Source organism: Brachyistius frenatus, unplaced genomic scaffold, assembly GCF_029030835.1.
Source record: "Brachyistius frenatus isolate BFR_SWC_R1_liver_20210118 unplaced genomic scaffold, ASM2903083v1 Contig_5, whole genome shotgun sequence".
Taxonomy (NCBI): Eukaryota; Metazoa; Chordata; class Actinopteri; family Embiotocidae; genus Brachyistius; species Brachyistius frenatus.
The window spans coordinates 2,832,151-2,853,092 of NW_027210604.1; the positions used below are offsets into that span (position 1 = coordinate 2,832,151).

Consider the following 20,942-nt stretch of genomic DNA (forward strand, 5'->3'; position numbering starts at 1 on the left):
TTCTCAGAAGCAGACGCCGCCGCCGCCGCCGCCGCCGCTCGTCCTTCTCGTCGGTCCTTTTCTCGGTTTCTTTAAACAGAAAGACCAAGACACGAGCTAATTCAAATTGCGGCGCGACGAACATTCAAAGTTCATTCTGTCGTCGTCGCGCAGCAGCACAAAAGATTTCACGCGGCCGTGGCTGTCGAGCTTCTCAACCGACGGTCTCCTTTGTTTACGGTAAACGACGCGGTAAACGATGTCTCTGAACGACTGCTCCGTCAATTTCGTTGGTGTTGAAATGCTGCATGGGGCACGCGAAAAGAAATGAAGCTGCAACTACGGTTGTTCGATAAAAGTAAAGAAACAACAACAAAAACAACAACGACGCCAACAACAAAAAAAACGCCCCTCGCTCGATGAACATCCGGTAAAAATAAACAAAAACAAAAACGGCAACGTGTAGTGAAACCTTTCACTTTGCAGTGCTGAAAAAAAAATAAAATAACAGTAATCATATCAGGTGGCAGGCACACAAATGACACCAACAGCAATAATAGAAAATCTCGTCTCGGCCTCGCGGGAGACCGGGAGAGATTACAATCCCCCCCCCCCCCCCCCCGATGTGTGGCAGGAAACTTGTACATATGTGTATCTTATTCCAGCGGCGGAGGGCGAAGTAGAAACGGGGGATGAGGAGGCGGGAGGGAGGGAGGGAAGGAGGGAGGGAGGTAGGAAGGAAGGAAGGAGGAGGGGGGTGGAGGCCTTTACTCATTCGCCGTCTTCTCTTTGCAGGAAGGTTCACAGAGGATTTCTTTGTGCGGCAGCGGGTAGGGGAAGGCCGCCCCGCTGCAGGTGCTACTGTAAGCCAGTTTGTTGAGGCGAGAGAGGCCTTTGATGCTGCCGGGGGGCCGCCCGGGGCTCACCTTGTACCCCGCCGCCCTGGTGGTGCCGAGCGGCCTCCCCGGGCTGGTCTTGAACCCGGCGGCTCTGGTGGTGCCGAGGGGGCGCCCCGTGCTGGTTCTGTACCCGGCCAGCTTGGTGGTCCCCAGGGGCCGGCCGCGTCTGCCCGTCTTCCCGACGCCCTTGCTCTTCTTCTTGGCGTCGTCCGGCGCGCGGTCGGCGCCCTTGGCGCCCGGCGCCTTCCCGGGCGAGCGGGGGTCGACCCCGAGAACCTCCTGTCTCTGGCACACCATGGCCTTGTGGCCCTGGGCGGGCAGGACCATGGGAGCCAGCGTCATCTGGAGGGACGACGGGGGCGGAGGAGGGTAGAACTTGTTGGACTGCGAGGCGCACAGGTCGAAGTGGGAGGCGGGGTGGTGGCCGTCCTCCGCGAGGCACGACGGCCTGCTGCTCATGCAGAAGTCACTGCTTGTCACCTGGCGCATCATCTTCTGCTGGAGGGGGGGGGGGGGGTCGGAAATAAGCCTGTTATCACCACACAAAAGGTATCGGGGCTACGATCTCTTTGGGGAGTCGGTAATGTTGTCTGGAAGGTGCAATTCCAGGTGCAAATTCTTAAATGAAACCGAAGGCAGCACTAACAGCGCGACAATAACGGTTGAACTTCAATATTTGCGCGACGAAGGACTTTGCACCTCTGAATTTCTGAGAAAATGGGATTTAAAGTGGGTCTAACTCCTGCTGATGAAAGTCTGCAAAAAAAAAAAAAAAAAAAAAAGCTCGGGACTGTCGAATACACTGCGACTGTGATACAAAGGCAAACGTTACCCGGACAACAAGGTGGGCTTCATCGTTGGAAGTTATTGCATTGGTAGAAATGCAGTGAAAAATAAATTGGGAGGAAAGTTGTACTTCCAAGTGCAGCGTCTGAGCTAAGCCGTAATGGGGCTCATTACCGCCCCCCCTTGCGGCTGGAGGACTAAAGCCCACCCACTGGTGTCTATTACACTTCCATCAGAACTGCAGTTACGGCGGCTGTTCACCCCAATGACCACAAGGGGCCGCAACGAGCCACATGCAAAAACCAAACTTCAGTGTGTCTGGTCTGGGCAGAGATAACCTTTACAAAAGAAAAAAGGCAGCTGATGTGGCCACAAAAACCAGATCCAGCCTAAAGCCGTTTAAACTCACCAATATACATATTAAACTCGATTTAGCGAAGCAAATGTTCAAGACACATCAAATTGAATCAGACTTTCACAGTTGTAACACCCATGGTGAGATCCCCACATTACAGTTGATTTTCTTCGCCACAAACTCGCCTTCTCGTCCCCCCGGGGTTTGCATTTGGTCTTCAATCTAATAAAAATCCACAAAATAATCAAACGATGTCCGTTTTCTTCTATTTGCATGCCGATTATTCACAAGCAAGTGGTGGGGGAAAAAGTATTCAGATGCTTTACTGAAGTAAAAAAACAACAACAACAACAACAACAACAAAAACACAAGTAAAAGTAGGCAACTGTCGTCGGCAATATATTTAAAGTATGCCAGTGATTCGTACCGATACGTTTGGGTGCATATTTAATCCCGAGTTAAAAGTACATGTTGGTTGGTCTATGGTGTTATTTAGCCAAATCCAAACTGCTTCGTGCAGGGTTGCATTCCTGCACAAGCGTGCACCTTTTACTTTCGGTAGTTGGGGAGTACATTTTTGCCGAATTGGACCGCTTAACACACTTTAAAATGTCAGCAGCGCTCAAAAACCACCGAGAAAGAGCCTGTTCAAAAAAAAACAAGGGGGACAGAGACTCGCGTCCTCTCCCCTGCAGAGGAAACAGGATGTAAGGAGGTGTGGACTTTACTATCGCATACATCGCCTCTAGTAATATTCATTCACAAATATATATATATATATATATTAAAAAAAAATAATACATGCACATGGATTCCGCATCTTTGCATCCAGAGGATAAACCTCCGGCTGTCCGTGTCACTTGCACCGCACACGACTAAATTTAGCCTCGAATAACGGATTTGTGGAGGTTGTTGTTTGTTTGTTGTTTTTTTTACATTATTGTGACAACATGGCAGAAAAAGTGCGCAGACGCCCGATTGAAGTGCTTAAATTGAAACCGTACGATCAATGTAAATGCACCCACCCACCACCACCACCACCACCCACCCCCACCACCACCGCCACCGCCTCCAGCATTAGCACTAAGGTTACCGTACCTCGATTGTTCGCAGATCTCGGGAGCAGAAAGGGTTAAAAGGAGAAAAATGATCTTTCATCCCTCAAAGCGCGAGTCGATCCATCTTTCCTCTTTTTTTTTGGCCCCCAAATCTTCTCGCGGCGCTCGGACGTCGGCTCGCTCGCATCGAAAACCGCCACGTCGGATCGTCTCGCCGTGAAACGACGACACGCACACACACACACACACACACAAAAAACAAAAACAACAACCGTGGGATTGTGCAGCTACACACGGGGCCTTTTTTTTTTTTTTTTTTTTTTTTTTTTTTTTGGGTAATTTTTTTTTTTTTATCTGCCAGCTCCAGCGGTTTGGATGAGAAACGCAGCCATTTTCCATTAAAAATTAATAAGACGCGGCAGTCGGAGCATGCGCAGAGCGGCGATCCGAAGGATGAGGAGAGGTTATTTCTCCTTCCTCTCTGCTCGACCACTTCAGACATCCAAACGCCGTTTTCGCTCCAAAGGCACGAAATAAAAAAAAAAAAAAAAAAAAGGGGGGGGCTCTTTAGCAAAGGAGCTGCAAAAACCATCTTTATTTTTCATGTTGCAGTCCTGAAACAGAGCCGTGATCCAGTTTTAATGCTTACCAAACAACACTTCCCACTACTGATGAATAATATACAAACGAAAGGCTACTGAATAATTAATATTAGCAGTCAGCACAAAGGTACTGCGTCCTGACAGATTGGATTATCCGAACAGCTGGACACATCCGGTTTATTTCCTTAGCAACACATTGTATCTATTGGGGGGTGGGGGGGGGGTTTACAAACTAATTTCCTCTCACATTAATGTGGCCAAAACATAAAACATTTAAGTAACCCAGTCTCATATTTTAAGACATATTGCAGAATTGTGCTGGTTTGATGACACCCCTTTTGGTATTTCTGGTTTGTAGGTATAAAATTACTGGAAAAACAAAGTGAAGCACACACAAACAAAAAAAACAAAAAAAAATTGAAGCAAACTAAACTCCGATAACTGAAGGGAACATTATTAAAAATATAGACTAAAATATTTTTCGACCAATTTGACGAAACGGTAGAGATGGCGGTCTGTTGAGAGACGGGGAACTCCTCCAGCGAGGCCCGCTTCCTCCTCTACAACACTTTGTACCGGCCTTTGCTCGTCGGCTGGTACGAGTTTTGCTGAAAACGGAAAAGAAAGGAGAAACAAACAAACAAACAAACAAAAAAAAGAGCAATGAGCGCCATATTTTACAGATCTTTGCCGAACAACCAGCTGCCGCGTATCCTCGTTTCGAGATACTCACTAATCTGATGAGCTCTTCCTTGATTAGCCGTGTAATCTCCGTTTTGGCTTTCTGCACAGCCAGTTCATTTGCACCTTAAAAAAAAAAACACACACACACAAAAACACACAATATTAATATTCAGTTTATGCAGTGAATAAGGAAACGGGACACCGTTAGAAGATTAATGTCCCCGAGGTAATTAAAAGGATGTCAAGAGAAAGAGCGGATTCCACAAGTGCAACAAGACGCTTTACGTTCCCGCCGCCATATTTTTCCCCTCGTTAATATGAAGACTTATGCGGCAAGGAGCGTTCAAATCTAATCAGACCGTGGACTCGACTTAGTGCAAGTTTATAAGTACGCGCACGTGTTTCAACACACAAGTAAAAAATAATAATAATGATAATAATAAAAAGCAGCCGGTGATATACGACTTCTCAAGACACGTACTCTCGATAGCCAGGTAGATCTTGCGTTCTCCCTCCTTGGGCTCTTTGCCTGGAGGGAAATAGGTTCCCCTGATGGTGATGGCGGCTTCGGAGTATTCGCCGATCCTCTGCAAAGCTTCCTTAGACGTCACCTTCCACCTGGCCGTCTGGCGGAGGAGCAGAAAGGGGAAACGTTTTTAGGAGGGGTTTGTTTGGTTTTTTTTTGTTCCATAGTTTCTTTCCATTGAAATAGAAAAGAAAAAAAAAAAAAATAAAAAAAAAAAAAAAAAAAAAGGCACGTGAAGATTACTTCCACTTTTCTGAGATGCTCGAGGAAAAACAGCGCGGTTTCTTAAATATATATTTTAGAACTCTTTCAACCATTCGATGTCGAGCGATTGGATCCAACGCGAAAACTCAACACTCCCATCAAACGTCGGAACGGTTTTGTTTATTCGTCATCTGTGATTTTTGCCCGCGTTATTATTCGTCATCGTTTTCAAATGGAAAGGATGGATTTACCCACTTTCACAAGATCCCCGCAATACTAATTTACATTACCACCACATTATAGAGGGATTACTGTATTTACATATGAGCTGATTTTGGTTGAATTAAATAAAAACAAATAAGCTTTTACTAAAACGCAACTGAAACTAACTTCATCGTTTGCCGTTATTCCTCGAGCTGCTGGCTTTATATTGATGTGCGTCTAAATCGACTTTTTTTTTTTTTTTTTTTTAAATGAAAGCCGAAATGAACTCACTCTTGTAATCTCGGTGCGTTTTCAGAAACCGTAAAAGATAATTAGTCGAGCTAAATAATTTAAACAAAAAGAAGTTTCCACACGAACGCAGTTTGTGTGAGAAACGATTGGGAACATTAGGAACATAAATCCTCCGCCAAGTTCTTTTCATACGCAATAAGTAAAGAATGCTGTTAGAAACTTTAAACTTGATAATTGCTTATTTAGCGACGGACGTTTAATGTTCAACGCCAGATGAAAACGCTATTTTTCCTTTCATCTCCGGTTGAAAGTTTCAAGCCCGTTTCACAACGAGGAGAAAACAAACAAAAAAATCAACAAACAAAACAAAAAAAAATCAAAAGATAAACACCAGATGAAGTTACGGCACGGAGAAAAATCCAAAATCCAAGGCAACTGAAATAAAAGAGGAACCGGCTGAATAAGCTCCCTCCAGCCGTGCGCTCGGGCGCTGCTGACCTGAGGGAAGTCGTTGATCTCCAGCTCCTCCTCGTATCTCTTGACGGTCTCGGCCTGCTCGGCGGCCTGCCGCTCCTCCTCCAGCTTCTCCACCGGGGTGTAGTTCAGCTTGGCGTTGATCTTCTCCGCCAGCTGCTCCGCGATGGTCTTGGCCGACACGGAGGGCGTCATGATGGTGCCGCCCCGCAGGATGGCGTTGGTGGCCTGCTGCATCACGTCCTGGAAACCGGGAGAGGGAGGGGGGGGGGGGGACGTTTTCTTTTTTTTATTTTTTTTTTTAAACTCGGCTCGTTTGACGTGCGGACAAAAATCAAAATAAAACGTAAACCGTTAAGAAATCTGAAATGAATTCCAGGAGACGAACGAAGGAAAGGAGGCGTTTGGTGGAGAGCCTCCGACGCTCTCAGTGAAACAAATTCAAACTTTAGGTCTGTTTTGATTTTGATTTCTATCCACATGAGGACAGTGAAAACAGATGATACAATACAAACAGTTTTAGTAATATACATGAATTTATACATCTAAATTTTTGCTAGTCGGCACTAAACGCAAAGTACAGCTGAGGCTCATGGGAATGTTGTTGGTTTCGGTTATGAAGTCAAAACCAAAGTTTTCGGACAAACTTTTAAAAAAAAACAAAAAAAAAACATTCAACGTGGAGACGGCGCCCGAGGAATGAAACTCCAGCGAACGGGACGCGGAGGTGTTCGACGTACCTGAGCCTCGGCTCCCAAGTTCTTCTGAGCGTTGATCTTGAGCGCCAGCCTTTTGGCCATCTCCAGTTTCTGGATGTTTCCGGCGGACGTGGGCCCGAGGCCCGGCATCCCTCCGGGGGTGGCGGCCGTCGACGCGGCGGATCCCGAACCTCCGGACGACGCTCCGGGAGCGGACAGATCCTTCACCCTCTTCTTGGAGTTGAACATGCTCTCGATTTGCTCCTCGATCTAAAAAAAAAAAAAAAAAAGAGGAGCGTCGTTCGTCGGGAGTTTATCGTGGAACTTGTAATTTGGGGAGGACGACACGTGACATTCGACGCGACAAAAGAAATCTAAAAACTGGAGCTGAACCAGCTGAGAATGGTCTGGCGAAGTGTGACGATGTGGAACACCGGGAGTTTTCAAATCGCGCAATAAAACGGGGAAATGAAAAGGTCACTCACGTCCAGGGCTCCGTCCTCGTCGTCGGAGTCCTGCAGTCCGAGAGCAGCTTTCTGCAGCTTCTTCCTCTCGTTGGCCAAAGCGTGTTCCGTCTCATCGAACTTGAACCCTTTTCCAGAGAAGCCGCTGCTGCTCTTAATGGATTTACCCTCCTGCACGGACGGAGGAGAGGAGAAAAAAAAAAAAGAAGTCGATTCAAAGCTCACGTCGGAATTATATTTCGAGAAGTGCAAGAATTTCATTCTCCGCGTGTTTCTGGGTCGTTTTCGCTCTCTGTGTTGATATTATTATTAAATCCATTCAGCACAAAGCCAGCGACGAATAAAGGGAGCGGTGAAATATAAATGGGAAGAAAACCGAGCGACATTTGAACGCAACAAATTAAGGTGATTTTCAGTCAAGAGGACGGTTCATAGGTTTCCCAACATCAACATGCGTAAAATTCTGCGTAAAGACATCTATTAAATTCACAAATAACACACTCGATGTCAAACATATATTTACACACTGCCGCAACGTGCTGTTAAAAAAAAAAAAAAAAAAAAAGAAGAAAAGAAGAAGAAGAAGAAGAAGAAAAAAAAAAGCATCTTACGGCTTTCTGTTGGTCTTTGAAGGAGCCCCAAAGCTTCTCCAGTTCCGGCGGGACGGGAGAGCCCAGACAGCTCCAGGGCCTTGAGGATGTCACCGGCGTAGCGAGCCTGATCGTCGGTGATGAAGGTGTAGGCGAAGCCCTGGGAGAAGGAGCGGCACGTAGGCGACAGCAAGATTTAGACTCGATTCATCAAGGATTCCATTTTAAAAGAGTATTCTACCGGAGACTGTCTTTTTTTTTTTTTTTTTTTTTTTTCTTGACAGTTTTGTGTGTGTGTGTGTGTGTGTGTGTGTGTGTGTGTGTGTGTGTGTGTGTGTGTGTTATTGGTAGCCTCAAACTGCTTATTCTCAAGCAAAGATGGCGAGCAGGCTACAGATGTTGTGGGCGAGCTCCCCGCCCCCCCCCCCTCCATCCCCTCTCCCCCTCCAGATGTGTGCTGTGGACTGACCTTGTTGCCCGCTCTGCCCGTGCGCCCGGCCCGGTGCACGTAGTCCTCGTAGTGGTTGGGACAGTTGTAGTTGATCACCAGGATCAGCTGCTTGACGTCCAGGCCTCTGGCGGCCACCGAGGTGGCCACCATCAGACGGCACGCTCCGTTTTTGAAGTCGTTGATGATGCTGTCCCTGTCGTACTGGTCGATTCCTGAGAGCGCAAAAGGCAACGAACGTGTGAGCGACCGGTACAGGGGATTACGTGCTCTAAAAAATAAATACATAAATAAACAAAAAAACACCAACAAAAAAAAAGACGGTGTAATCTGTTCTATTAAAAAAGGTTTAACTTGCAGACAAGAAATCAGATCGATTGTGCATTAAGGAGCGCGGTAAACAACACATCTGACGTAAATCGCTGCATTTTGCCGAGATTCAGCGCGAACTGTGACGGAAAAGCGACCAGTGAACCGTTGTCCACGGATCCAAACGGACCTCCGTGTAGAGACATGCAGGGGTACGAGGCTTTCATCAGGTCTTTCAGCAGCGCGTCCGCGTGCTCCTGTTTGTCCACGAAGATGATGACGGAGCCCTTCTCCTGGTAGTGACCCAAAATCTCCAGCAGCTTCAAGAACTTCTTGTCCTCCTCGATCACCAGCTGCAGACAGAAAACACGAAAATCGACGAGAGGTGAGCGGGGGGGGGGGGGGGGCGCGTTCGGATTTGACGCAAATGGTTCTTTTTTTTTTTTTTTGTCCTTCAACCAGAGAGATGAAACGCAGATCTTTTACCACGTGCTGTTCCACGTCCGAGCAGACGACACTGCGACCTCCCACCTGGATCTCGAGGGGCTTGGACAGGATCCTGCGGGCCAGCGCCTCCATGGCTCTGGGGAAGGTGGCCGAGAACATGACCGTCTGGCGGTCGGGACGCACGTTGTCCACAATGCGCATCACCTGGCGGAGGAGGCAGACAACACCAGGGAGCTTTAGACAACTCGCTGACACGCATTTTGACCCCGTGTATCTCAGCATATATTTTTGGCATAATAAAAAGTCTCAAATCAAAACAAAACCCGAAATATTCCAGAGTTGGGTCCCCCCCTCCCTAATTTGTGCTGGTTTCTCAATATTTGTGCCGTTGTGCATCTCGTTGTTGCCAAATGTACAAAAGGACGCATCATATGAAGACCCGTCGCTTCCTCCACAGTTGACAAACACGCAGAGTTGACATTTCATAAAAAGCACGAGAAGCTTCGTACGGTGGGGTGCAACCTCTGGCCCGAGACCCACCTGTGGCTCGAAGCCCATGTCGAACATTCTGTCTGCTTCGTCCAGCACCACGTACGTGACTCTGCGCAGGTTGGTGACCCGACCTACACGTCGAGGAAGAGGAGCACAAGGAAATCAGTCGACTTGGGAGGAAAAGTCGAGCCTCGATACGCATCCTGCCTTTCGTCAAAAGACATGAAACTAATCTAACAAACACAAGGACATCTTTTATAGGATACGACTACTTGACAAAAAAAAAAAAAAAAGAAAGAAAAAAAAAAGTCATTCTAATATCAGCACATTTTTCTGGCCAGAGTTATTTATTATTATTTTTTTTTAAATTTAATTTGCATTTTAGATTGTTCATTTCTTTGCTTGTCTCTGGTCTTGCGTACCATCTCATGACGGACCTGTAAATGTCAGAAAACAGCCTCAAGATACAAAACAAGAGATGGAGCCCCATCAAGCATTATCTGACCGAGCGCCTTTTCACCTACAAGGGAAACATATTACAGATTACATCGCATGTGTGGAAACAAGAAAAAAAAAAAACCCTCTCTTATAATAACAACTGCTCAAGAGTAAAATGACATAACACCACAATGGAAGTATCACCAAATATTAAATTACTTTCTAAACACATTTAAAAAGTATTTAATTTTTTTTTTACATTTGCATGCAAAGACACAGTGCTGCACAGACCTCTACAAATGACATTTATCCCCAGATGATTCCAAATCCAAAGTAATTAGCGAGACAAGACGAAGTATCACAGATGCAGGCGATGTGAAAGTAGGTGGAAAGTTTCGCAGTGTGCTTTGAATATCAAGAGCGACAAGCAGCAGTGCAGAAACCCTGGCTGGGCATTCAGGCAAGAGTAAAAGAAAGATCCTCACTGACCTACGTCCACGTTACAATACAGTTATCAAACACGGTGATCGTTTCCCGGCGAGGAGACATGAGGAACCGTGGAGGCAGCACCGCGTCCACCTACCTGCACTCGCCCTGATCTTCAGGAAACGCACCACTTTGTCTCGTAGATATGACCGATCCCAAAAAGTGGTCAAATAATGTCAAGAGTTTAGTAAGTGGTACTGATTCGGTTCACACTGTATGTATTTAATCCATGCAGAGCAATTAAAAAATAAATAACAGGCATCAACAGCAATTTACGTCCTATTAAGAGTAAAGGTCGAGGTGGATGAACTCACCGCTGTTGGCCCCCAGCATGTCGATCATTCTTCCCGGTGTGCACACGATGATCTCGGCGCCTCTCTTCAGCTCAGCGATCTGCAATCAAACGACGCTATTAACGCGGCATTTAAAAACCCCGTAACACAATTTATAATCAATTATTCTCATTCTGGATTCATCAATTGGGGATTTTCTTAATTACCGAATTCATCATTCCATTTGTATGCCACTTGGTTTTAATTAGGGTGTTGCTAGGTGACTATTGGAGTGTTGCTATGCGGTTGCTAGGGCATTCCTCTCAGTATTTGGCTTCACTGACAGGTTGTTTTTTTTTGTTGTTGTTGTTGTTGTTGTTGTTACATTGTGGCACATTTTGGAGGGAACAACGCAGTGCAGAAATTTTAGACTTAAAATGTGGACAATTACAAACATACTGCATATGAGCATTCATCTAAAGGGGAGGGGTGCGTTCGCCAGCAGCTGGGGTTTGGAGTTTAGACAAAGCGTTGCAAATAAAGACAAGAGAAAACATGACTGTTTACCTGCTCGCTGATCCCCGTGCCTCCGTAAACACACACCACTCTGAGTCCCAGGGGTTTGGAGAACTTCTTGCACTCCTTTGTGATCTGCAGAGCCAACTCTCTGGTCGGAGTCATGATTACAGCTGCGGGGGAGTGGGAGGAAAACACGAGAATACGTATTTTACTCACATTTTCTCAGTTTAAAACGGTAAGAAGAAGAAGAAAAAAAAAAGAATTTATTATAAAGCAAAGAAGGACATCGTTCATCGTTTTCTATTTGAACATGCACAGCCGAAAACCTTCCCGGAAGTGTTAAGAGTGACGCTTGAATGAAGCACTAAATGATGTGTTCCTTACTAATGGGTCCCTCGGACTCCTCTAAGGGCCTCTGGTCCATGATGTGTCGGAACATGGGGAGGAGGAAAGCGATGGTTTTCCCGCTGCCGGTCTTGGCGATGCCGATCAGGTCTCGTCCCGACATGATGGCAGGGATGGCCTGGGCCTGGATGGGCGTGGGCTTCTCGTAGCTGTGCCTGGGTACAGTCGGGAGAAAGAAATGAATATGGTGCGGTGGTTTCCTGGTCAGAAAGAAGTACAATCTAAAGATGATTTTTAGACCGGGGGAAAAAATGCTTTTATATATATTTCTAAAGACAGACTGTGGTTATTCTTTTTAAAAGTTGAATGATTACGCAATCTGGTGTCCCTGTAACTCACTTCATCTACAAGCAGCCATTTACAAGTTTACTGCTGACCTATCTTTTCATGAAACTGATTAACTTTCTTTTTTTTTTCTTCTTTTAGACAAGATCATTGACGAATACCATATTGCCGCCCAACAGATTGACAAATCGTTCAGATTAACAGTTCAAAATCGGTCAGACTCACTTCTTCATGGCGTTGAGGATCTTCATCGACACCCCACACTGCACCCAGGTCTTGATGGGTTTGGGACAGCCCTTCCCTTTGACGATGATGCCCTCCAGTTCCAGTCTGTACGAGTTCACTTCTGTATTTGTTAAAAAATAAAAATAATTTTTAAAAAAAGAAGCTCAGAGATGGTAGACGAGTAGTGAAGGATTACAAAAGACAAGTATCCTGAATACAAGGGCAGATTCTCAAATAATACACAGTATAAGTTTATACGCTGCAAAACATAAACCAGGATTCTCTTGTTTAACCGCTGGATGGAAAAACCTGCGCTTTAGGCCGTAGACGCATTTCAATCAATACTCGGCTCACACTGATAATGAACAAATATCAACACCATAAACTGGCAGAAATATCACTGTAAACCTCGACGGTAGCAACTTCTCTTTGTATGTTTGCAGCTAAAATAAACCACACGGCTTTAAAAGTGCGAAATGAATGAAATCAAAATACGAAGCCGTGAGTGACATACCGTTGACTGTTTTCATATTAAAAAAAAAACCTCCGTGTTCCGTTCACTGACCTTCAGTTGTCATCTTGGCCAGCTCGGGCACCTCCACGTAGAAGTTTTTGCGGTAGGTTTCATACTGGATCTTCCCGTGGTCGACAGGCTCCAGGATCTTCCTCTGTTTGGTCTGGAAGCCCGTCAGAGCCGTCTGGAGATCCACCTCCTCCTCCTCCGAGGAGTACTGTCAAACACAACGGCCGCATTTCAGACAGTCGGCCAGACGATCCCCATCGGGAGGAAAGTCTTAATCTGAATTAGGAGCTCTGGTTGTATTTCCACTACGCCGGGGAAACTAAAATAGTCTCAGGAGCACAGAGAGAAGATACTCTTTTATTAAATAATAGAAGCAGGGATTGAAACGCACCTCCATGGCATCCTGGTCGTTCTCCATCAGCTCACCCTTCTTCTTGTGCATGTGAGGTCCTTTTTTGGTTTTAACGACCGTCACCACTTTGGTTACGGTCATTGCTCCTTTCTGTTGAAGATTAAAAAAAAAAAAAACTTAAAAAAAAAAAAAGAAAGACAAAACATCCAGAAAGAAGACATCTGGTGCAAAACTAGAAAACAAAATGGATGGCGATAACGCGACGCCAACGAAATCACCAACAAACAGTCCAGTCTGCGTCATTACATTTATAGAGGTCAAGTTAACACGGCTAAACAAAAGCCGACTAATGGAAATATACAAGACTTCTATTTCCAACGTGATGCAGTCACATGCTCACCTTGTCGTTTCCTCTCATGGCGCCCATGTTGAACTTCTTCACCTCCTGTTTCACCTCCTCCATGTAGGCGTCCAGAGGATCCACGTCGTCCTCCTCGGGCTGCTGCTCCATGGGAATCTCCTTCTCCTTGTCGCCCTCCTCTTTCTTCTCCTCCTTTACCTCCTTCTCTTTCCTCTCCACCTTGCCGTCCACGTCCTCGTCGTCGTCTCCCTCCATCAGAGCCGAACCCTCCTCGTCGTCGTCTAGAACGAAGAGTGGATTGCAAAGCTCGTATTGGGAAGTGACAATCAATGGATTGAATGATGACTGAAATGCCCCTGAAGATGAAGGTATTTCAGTTCCTTTGAAGGAGGGAATTTTCTCTTCAAGACACAATGATTCATTAAAAATAAAACAACACATGGGAGGGAGGGAATTAAACCCAAGCCTTTCTACCAACAGGATAAATCTGTCAACTAAAACTTTAAATTGGTTAACTTGGCTCACTCCTGGTGGGTTACACGTTCCACTTCATAGTGATAACCAGGGCAGGTTTAAACAAAAGTACTGCAGGTTATTCTTAACCGTTCTTCCTCACCTTCGTCATCCTCCAGGCTCCATTTCTTGCCCTGCTTCATCTCCTCCAGTTCCTTCTTGATCTCTCCAATGTTTTCGATGGCTTTCTTCCTCTGCTCTTCCCTCCACTTCTCGACGCGCTCCTTCCTCTTCCTCATCTCCTCCTCCAGCTTGTTCTGGTCAAAGTCTTGCTGCAAAAGAAAGATCCTTCAGATATTATATATTGATCCTCCAAACCGTGTGGAGATCTTTCAGGAGGAAAGGCGAGGCGACTTTAATTATACGGCAATACGGCAAGATCTTTACGAAGAAAAGCACGAGAGAGGAAACTCGGGTTAGAACTTACATCCTCAACTTTCTCATCTTCTTTCTCCTCTTTAACCTTTTTCTTGTCAGATACAGGATCCAGGTTGTCTTTCTCTTTGCTTCTCGGCCTGTAGGGCAGACAGAAACCAGGAGGATAAGATCAGATCAAACAAGGCAAGAAAAGTGCTGGCTTCATTTTAACCTCGTACAAATGTCTTTGACAGAAAATCTTCGGGCAAACAACGTTTTTTTCTTTAGTAAAAGGGGCAAACCACCTACACAGGATACCTTTGTTAACAGTACGCGCTGTATCTCGCCCGAATAAAATGCTATTGTGACAAGGAGGAATCAACACGAGTCTATCACATTGTCTCCCAGTCTGTGCTTCTGAAATATACAAACTCATTCAGTTTACACAGGATTTCTGTTACCAGAGCTGGTAGACAAGTTTTTTTTTTTTTTTAAAGACTCACTTTTCATCTGTTCTCCTGCTCTTCCCAGCGCTGCCAGATCGGGACCTGCGGGCTCGGGTCCTGCTGCCTGACCTCCTCCTGTCTCGGCTTCTGGACCTCCTCCTGTCTCGGTCTCTGGTCGACAAAAGCAAAACATTTACATTTACATTTTATCCAAAGCGACTTACAATAAGTGCATTTCAAACCACGAGGGTACAAAAACCCAGAACAACAGGAATCAAGAAAACACAATTTCTTCAAGAAAGCCAAAATACAAACATATCTCATGTTAACGCAACACGCAGTTTGGTCCATTTCATCCTCCCGAGTGTTCTCAAACAATCCGACTAAAACCAACAGTGTTGTAATCATCTCGTGCTGACGGCGCCACATCATATTGACTCTGCTCCAAGTCTCTTCTTCTGGGATTCGTCAGGCAATTAAAGTGCTTCCGAACTGCGGCGAACTGGCTGTATTACACCGAAAATTGTGGCGCAAATTATACGTGGTCGTTTGTACAGCCGGTGGAACAAATAAAGAGAAAGCTGCGAATACAAGCAGACTAAAATCTCTCCCTGCCACTGTTTTTTTTTTTTTTTTTTTTTTTTTTAGGTTAGGTAGTTACTTTATTAATCCCCAAGGGGAATTTTAATAATAGAATAATAAAAAGCAATAAAATAGCAGTAAAAAAAATAAATAAATAAATAAATATAAAATGCACAGTATATATCTATATTATATACAAACAACCAATTACACCAATTTGGACATTACACCGTGGCTGTTCCTTTAAAATGTAAAGTGCTGCAGTCCCCCCCCCCCAACCCCACCACCCCCACACCCCTTTCCCTCAATAATAATTAAAAAAAACCTCGCGCGTTGTCTACGTACAATAACCTACGTCCAAACACACCTGGCTCGTTTCCTGTCCCTGGACCGGGAGCGGCGTCGCTCCCGGCTCCGTGACCTCTCCCTCCGGTTCCGGTCTCGGTCGTCTTTCTTGGAGCGTTTGTCCGGGGAGCGACTCTTAGATCGGCTACCCGACCGCCCGCGGGACGCGGAGCGTTTCCTGTAATGTCTAAAGGATCAGACAGCAGAAGAAACAAAACAAAACAACAACAAAAACAAAAACAAAAAAAAAAAAAACAACATCAAGCTGATTGAAAACTATTTACGAGAGAAATGTTTGAAATCGTATTTGTGTTGACTAACGTGCTTTTTTTTTTTTTTTTTTTTTGGTGTGCTAACGTGCTAATGTTAGCCATCGACGTTTTAAACAGTTTATCAACGACAGCGGAGACTCGCAATCGACTGCGCCAAAGAGCAAAACGTTCATCTGACATACCTGGACTCACGCCCCATTGCTAGTCCACGAAGTAAGCTCTAAAAAAAAACAAAATTCAAATTATCTGACAGATAACAACGAGTCCTGTGCGTTGGACGGCTGAACCTGTTACGTGAGAAACCTGCGACGCTTAAAAAAAAAAAAAAAAAACACTTGCGGCGGACAGCGCGGTGCGCCGCCCCGCGGCGGGAGGTCAGAAGTGCAACTCTAAAAAAAAAAAATATGGTTAAAATTAATACTGTGCTATATATGTTGTTCATCAAATGATCCCGAATTGATCTTGCAAGTCTTGTGCATGGCATCAGATAAAAAAAAGCTTTGGTATATGAAGTATGAACGCAGAATTATTGCTCAATTGTACCTGCAAATCCCGTTCTGAGATTACGTGTGATTGTGATTTAGAGAGGAACTTTTTTTTCATTTTATATTTAAATTATTGATATTAAGATATTATGTCCCCTCAATGGTTTCCTAAAGTTTGGCCTAGAAAATGAAATTAAACTCTTGACAGGAAAGTCAAAAAAAAAGAGAGAAAAAGTCACACAAGTAGTATTTATTTGGTATGAACCGTCCGGTTATTCACTCCTGTGTATGTTTCAAAGCAGAGACCGTTTACATCACGTCGACACTAAGTATATTACTGAAGTTCAAATATGTAAGATACTGCAAGAGCTATTAAAAACGTCTTCTTTTTTTTTCCTGCAAATTTATCAAAAACAATCAGGTAGGTCAGACAAGTCGTAGGATAAATCACACCAATTAATTTACATGAAAAAAATATTCACATTAATAAATTAATTTAGATTAAGGGTTAAAAAAAATAAAATAAAAAAAAGCGAGTATACTGTACATGTAGTATGTATGAACGAGGCTTGAACAAAGCAAAGCGGGGACACGTCAGCAAAACTACTCGGCACAAATAAGCGCACAAACTCCCGCTGCCTCGCGCGAAACCACGGCGACGGTAATCTCCAGTAAAAACCCAAAACACTCCCGAGTTCACTGCGATTTCAAGCTCACGGACGTGCAAAACAATACACTCCACATTGTAGGACTAAATGCTTAAGAGGAAGAGGAAGAGGAGGAGGAGGAGGAGGAGAAAGGTTGTCTATTAGGTCGGTGGCCCCTTTCTAAAGAAAGAAGAAAGATTGCCAGAAAAACATTTGAAGCTAAAGCGCCGCCTACAGGAGGAAATCTGTCACAAGACAAATGCAACCAATCAAAGGAGATTTTCCTTAAAACACCTTGAAGCAACTTGGATGAAATCATCATCATCATCATCCTCCGATAAGAAACCTCCAAAAAATGTTCTGTAATGTTTTTTTGAATACTGAAATTATCTTTTTTTTTTTTTTTATTTTTTTTAATTGCTACCTAACTGAAAGCTGCTCTGAGGATTTTGTCATTTAATCCTCGGTCTATTTATACTTTATTAGTTTTGTTCCCCCTGGCCATTTCTCTATTTAAGATATTGAGACTGTGTTCAAAGCTCTTAATCTCAGTTTAAATTTTTTTTTTTTTTTTAACACTTTCTGATGGATTTAAAACGGCTGTTTCTCCAACGTTCACGTCATTAAGCGTGTTTAAAAATGATGCCGAACGTATTTACTTCCTTCCTGCCGCTTGTTCTCAATAGAAAAGCTTCAAACGTGTCCCGGCGGCCTCGGCGGAGGGCCGTGAACTCGGGAGTTAAATCTCCGAGATAGATCGCGGAAAAAGGAGAGCGAGAACAACAGGTTTAACTCGGCAACCTCAGAATGAAGTCGGAAAGCTCTGCGTAGTCACGCTTTTGCTTGAAGGAAGGTTTTTATTGGAGCGCCGTTGACGGTGAACGTGGTCGGAGGCGCAGACGCCGTCATCGGTGAGGAGGAGGAGGAGGAGGAGGAGGAGGAGGGGTGATGATATTCTGTATTTGGGGAAATGGGAACCAAACACACAAAACACAAACTGTCCTCCTGTTTGTCAACAAAAAACAACAACCCGGGGGAGGAGGAGGCGTGGGGGGTGAGACGGGAGAGGGGTTGGGGGGAGGGGGAGGGTCTGTAACAGCCACTGGACTCTGTGGTCACAACTATGATCGTAAGGCAGCAGGGATTCCTTTTCCAGACTGTCAACAACGGGCGAGCACCAGAGGGCGCAAACGAGCATGCCTGGTTGCTATGGGAACCAGAGGAGAAGGGGGAGGGGGGGTCGGTGAGGGGGAGGGGAGGGGGGGGGGGTCACCGAGGTCCTCCTCGTCCATCAGGGAGTCTCTGAGCCAAAGAGCAGCAGGATCTCGTGCGAGAAGGTGAAGGTGAAGAAGTAGACGCAGAGGTCGGCGAAGACGTCGCCCATCCTCCTGTAGGTGTCCATGGAGCGGTTGATGACCTCGGCGGGGATGCCGGACAGCAGCAGGGCGGCAGTCAGCACGGTGGTCTGGGTCTTCTTCTCCACCTGGAGAACGACGCATCATCGAGGGGTTATTTTCCTCTTGTCGTCATTGTTATTATTATTATTCTTCTTAAAAACAGCAAATCCCCAGAGAAGCTAAATTACCGAGCGCGGTAGTTCAGGCATAAAGACTGGGAGCAGCGAGCGTGGCTGTATCCGACGTTTAAAAATACACCGGAAGCTCACAAACTAACACGATCAATTTTAATATCCTAATCTGTAAAAAAAAAATAATAATAATAATCGAACAGGGAGTTCAAAAACAACAAGAAGTCAGTTGAAGGTTTTTGAATATGGAGCTACAGCTTCATTGTTGTTTTGTTTTTGTTTTTTTCTTCCATTGATTGATGAACCTTATCATCGCTACTGCAAACTCACCTTCGGAAAGTATTTGGACAATCCCATGTAGGCCAGTTCCAGTGTCAGAAATGGAGCAAATATGGACTAGAAGGGGAAAAGAGAGTGAAATAATTTTACATCATCACGGCGTGTAGTATTAATACAAAAATCAAGAATCGGTAACAGAAGTAAGATGCAGAATTGTTTTTTTTTTTTTGTGCATTTCTAATTTTAACATTTTCTGTACGTGTACATTTATTGTCTTAGGTAGGTAGATACTAAATGTAAAAATGCGCAATATATACACGATAAAAAAATTAAAAAAAAAAGATTAAATTAAACAACAGTGTTATTGTTTGAAACGACGACGCCCCCGGCGGCGCGGCATCGACGGGCAGGAAGCCTCACCAGGTACTTGCAGACGAACACCCGGACGAACAGCGCGAGGAGGATGCTGCCGACGAGCCTGAAGATCCTGAAGGGGTCCAACTCCTCCGGCTCGGCGGCTCCGTCCTCGGCCGGCTTCTCGTTGGCCAGCTGACTCCGCAGCTTCATGGCATCGTCGAAGCGAGACAGGTACTTCTGGAGTCCCCGGCGCGGGGAGCCGCCGCCGCCGCCGAGGTCGTCCGGCGCCCCCCGCTCGCCCCTCGGCCTCTGCCGGACCCCTCCGAGGTCGTCCTCCAGCAGAGACGCCCCCCCGTGCGCGTCGCCGCAGGGCGGCGGCGAGCCCCTCCTCTCCGGGGTGGCGCCGTGGGAGCGGCTGCCGAGCGCGGAGGCCTCCGGCGGGAAGGGAGACGGCCTCGGGGAGGACGCAGACGAGGACCACGTCTCCGTCCTGTCGAGGTCCAGGTGGAACCGGGGTTCTGTGGGACGAAGGGACGCTCCTGCTGAGGAGAAAGTAACATCAGCGATGCTTATTTATTTATTTTATTTTTTTACATCCAGTCTTTAAAAACGTTAACAGAGAAGACGATCTGTAGACGCGATGAAGGCTATTTTGAAACTTCTTTTTAAAATTTTTTTAAACATTTAACAGACTAAAAGAATGAATAACCAGGGAGGATGTCTGTGAAGACAGATGACGTCAAACGTCCTCAGAAACTCTCCAGGAGGTTCTTTTTTTTTCTCCACGTCAGTACATATATATACATATATATATATATATATTATGAAGTGAATAATGGCCAGTAGTCCACGCAGTTTGTTTTTGACCAAGACCCATAGACTCCAGATATTCGGACGAGTTGTGGCATAATTTCAAATTCTCAAATGCAACTTCACTTGTGGATGCAAAAAAAATAAAAATAAAAATAAAAATCGCACACTGCAGAAATACTTAAATCATTTTTAGTGCTTTAGAAACAAAATCAACTACGACATTTGAGAGAGAGAGAAAAAAAAAACACCTTTGGTGTCCTAGATTTTATATTTCACGTCAGCTGTGTGGGGAAAAAAAAAAATAAAATAAAATAAATAAAAACGTGTAATATTTGTTTTGCTGCATGTTGAGTCAGCACATTTAGACCCCCGACTGAGAACACGTGTCACACTTCTGTGTGTAATCATCCTTATTGACCACGTGATTGACCGCAGCCAGCTGTAAAACAAAGGGGGGGGGGGTACCCCCACTTCTCACACACACACACACACACACACACACACCGTTAATCTCAGACTCGTTTTTGGCGTAGCCCACGATCCTGTTCATCCGGTCCTCCGAGTTCATGAGCAGCTTTCTCCTGCGGATCTCCGCTCTCCTCTGCGCCGCCGACACGGAGCTCGTCCTCTCCTCGCTGGCCTCGCTCGACTCCATGTTGGCAAATTAAATAAATGAAGCGTCGACTACAAAAAACAAAAAACAACCTAATTTTTTTATAGATATATTATTATTATATATACACGGGACACAAGAAACTAGCTCACTGCCGACTGCACAAAAGGCTCAGACCGCTGAACCGCTCCGTCTGAAGAGAAGAGGACGCACAGTGATGTCGTCACCGCAGAGGATGACGGATTGTTTTTTTTTTTTAACGAGATTTATTTATTTATTTATTTTTTTTTTTTTTTTTTTAACCCCTCAGACGCCTGGCAGGAAACAAAGCTCGAGCCTGTTTGATCTGGTTATGTCATGATATATAT

The 20,942-nt window shown here is 45.2% G+C and overlaps 3 protein-coding genes across 5 annotated transcripts; all 3 read right to left on the minus strand.

The window, feature by feature from the left end:
- Positions 1-476: 476 nt before the first annotated feature.
- Positions 477-3,574, minus strand: cunh5orf24 (chromosome unknown C5orf24 homolog). 2 transcript variants are annotated; one of them, XM_069717681.1, is made up of 2 exons: positions 3,118-3,574; positions 477-1,376 (listed from the first exon to the last, which is right to left on the minus strand). In XM_069717681.1, the coding sequence occupies exons 1-2, from the start codon at positions 3,175-3,177 to the stop codon at positions 747-749; spliced, it is 690 nt and encodes a 229-aa protein (XP_069573782.1). In that variant the 5' UTR covers positions 3,178-3,574; the 3' UTR covers positions 477-746. The 2 variants fall into 2 exon arrangements, with proteins under 2 accessions (XP_069573782.1, XP_069573791.1); XM_069717690.1 differs by having other exon boundaries at positions 477-1,373; positions 3,118-3,425.
- Positions 3,575-3,653: 79 nt separating this feature from the next.
- On the minus strand, positions 3,654-16,153 carry ddx46 (DEAD (Asp-Glu-Ala-Asp) box polypeptide 46). The gene is given in 24 exon segments (XM_069717276.1): positions 3,654-4,287; positions 4,413-4,486; positions 4,845-4,989; positions 6,048-6,266; positions 6,764-6,991; positions 7,207-7,356; positions 7,797-7,859; positions 7,861-7,935; positions 8,245-8,438; positions 8,723-8,885; positions 9,019-9,183; positions 9,520-9,602; positions 10,710-10,788; positions 11,235-11,356; positions 11,571-11,746; positions 12,102-12,222; positions 12,667-12,832; positions 13,016-13,126; positions 13,377-13,618; positions 13,954-14,122; positions 14,278-14,365; positions 14,711-14,824; positions 15,603-15,767; positions 16,035-16,153. Coding segments are annotated over 24 exon segments (3,177 nt in total). The 5' UTR covers positions 16,052-16,153; the 3' UTR covers positions 3,654-4,239.
- A 419-nt stretch (positions 16,154-16,572) lies between these two features.
- Positions 16,573-20,785, minus strand: camlg (calcium modulating ligand). 2 transcript variants are annotated; one of them, XM_069717595.1, is made up of 4 exons: positions 20,466-20,785; positions 19,212-19,690; positions 18,843-18,908; positions 16,573-18,467 (listed from the first exon to the last, which is right to left on the minus strand). In XM_069717595.1, exons 1-4 carry the CDS (start codon positions 20,614-20,616, stop codon positions 18,276-18,278), a joined length of 888 nt encoding a protein of 295 aa, XP_069573696.1. In that variant the 5' UTR covers positions 20,617-20,785; the 3' UTR covers positions 16,573-18,275. The 2 variants fall into 2 exon arrangements, with proteins under 2 accessions (XP_069573696.1, XP_069573707.1); XM_069717606.1 differs by having other exon boundaries at positions 19,212-19,687; positions 20,466-20,783.
- Between the last annotated feature and the right edge of the window lie 157 nt (positions 20,786-20,942).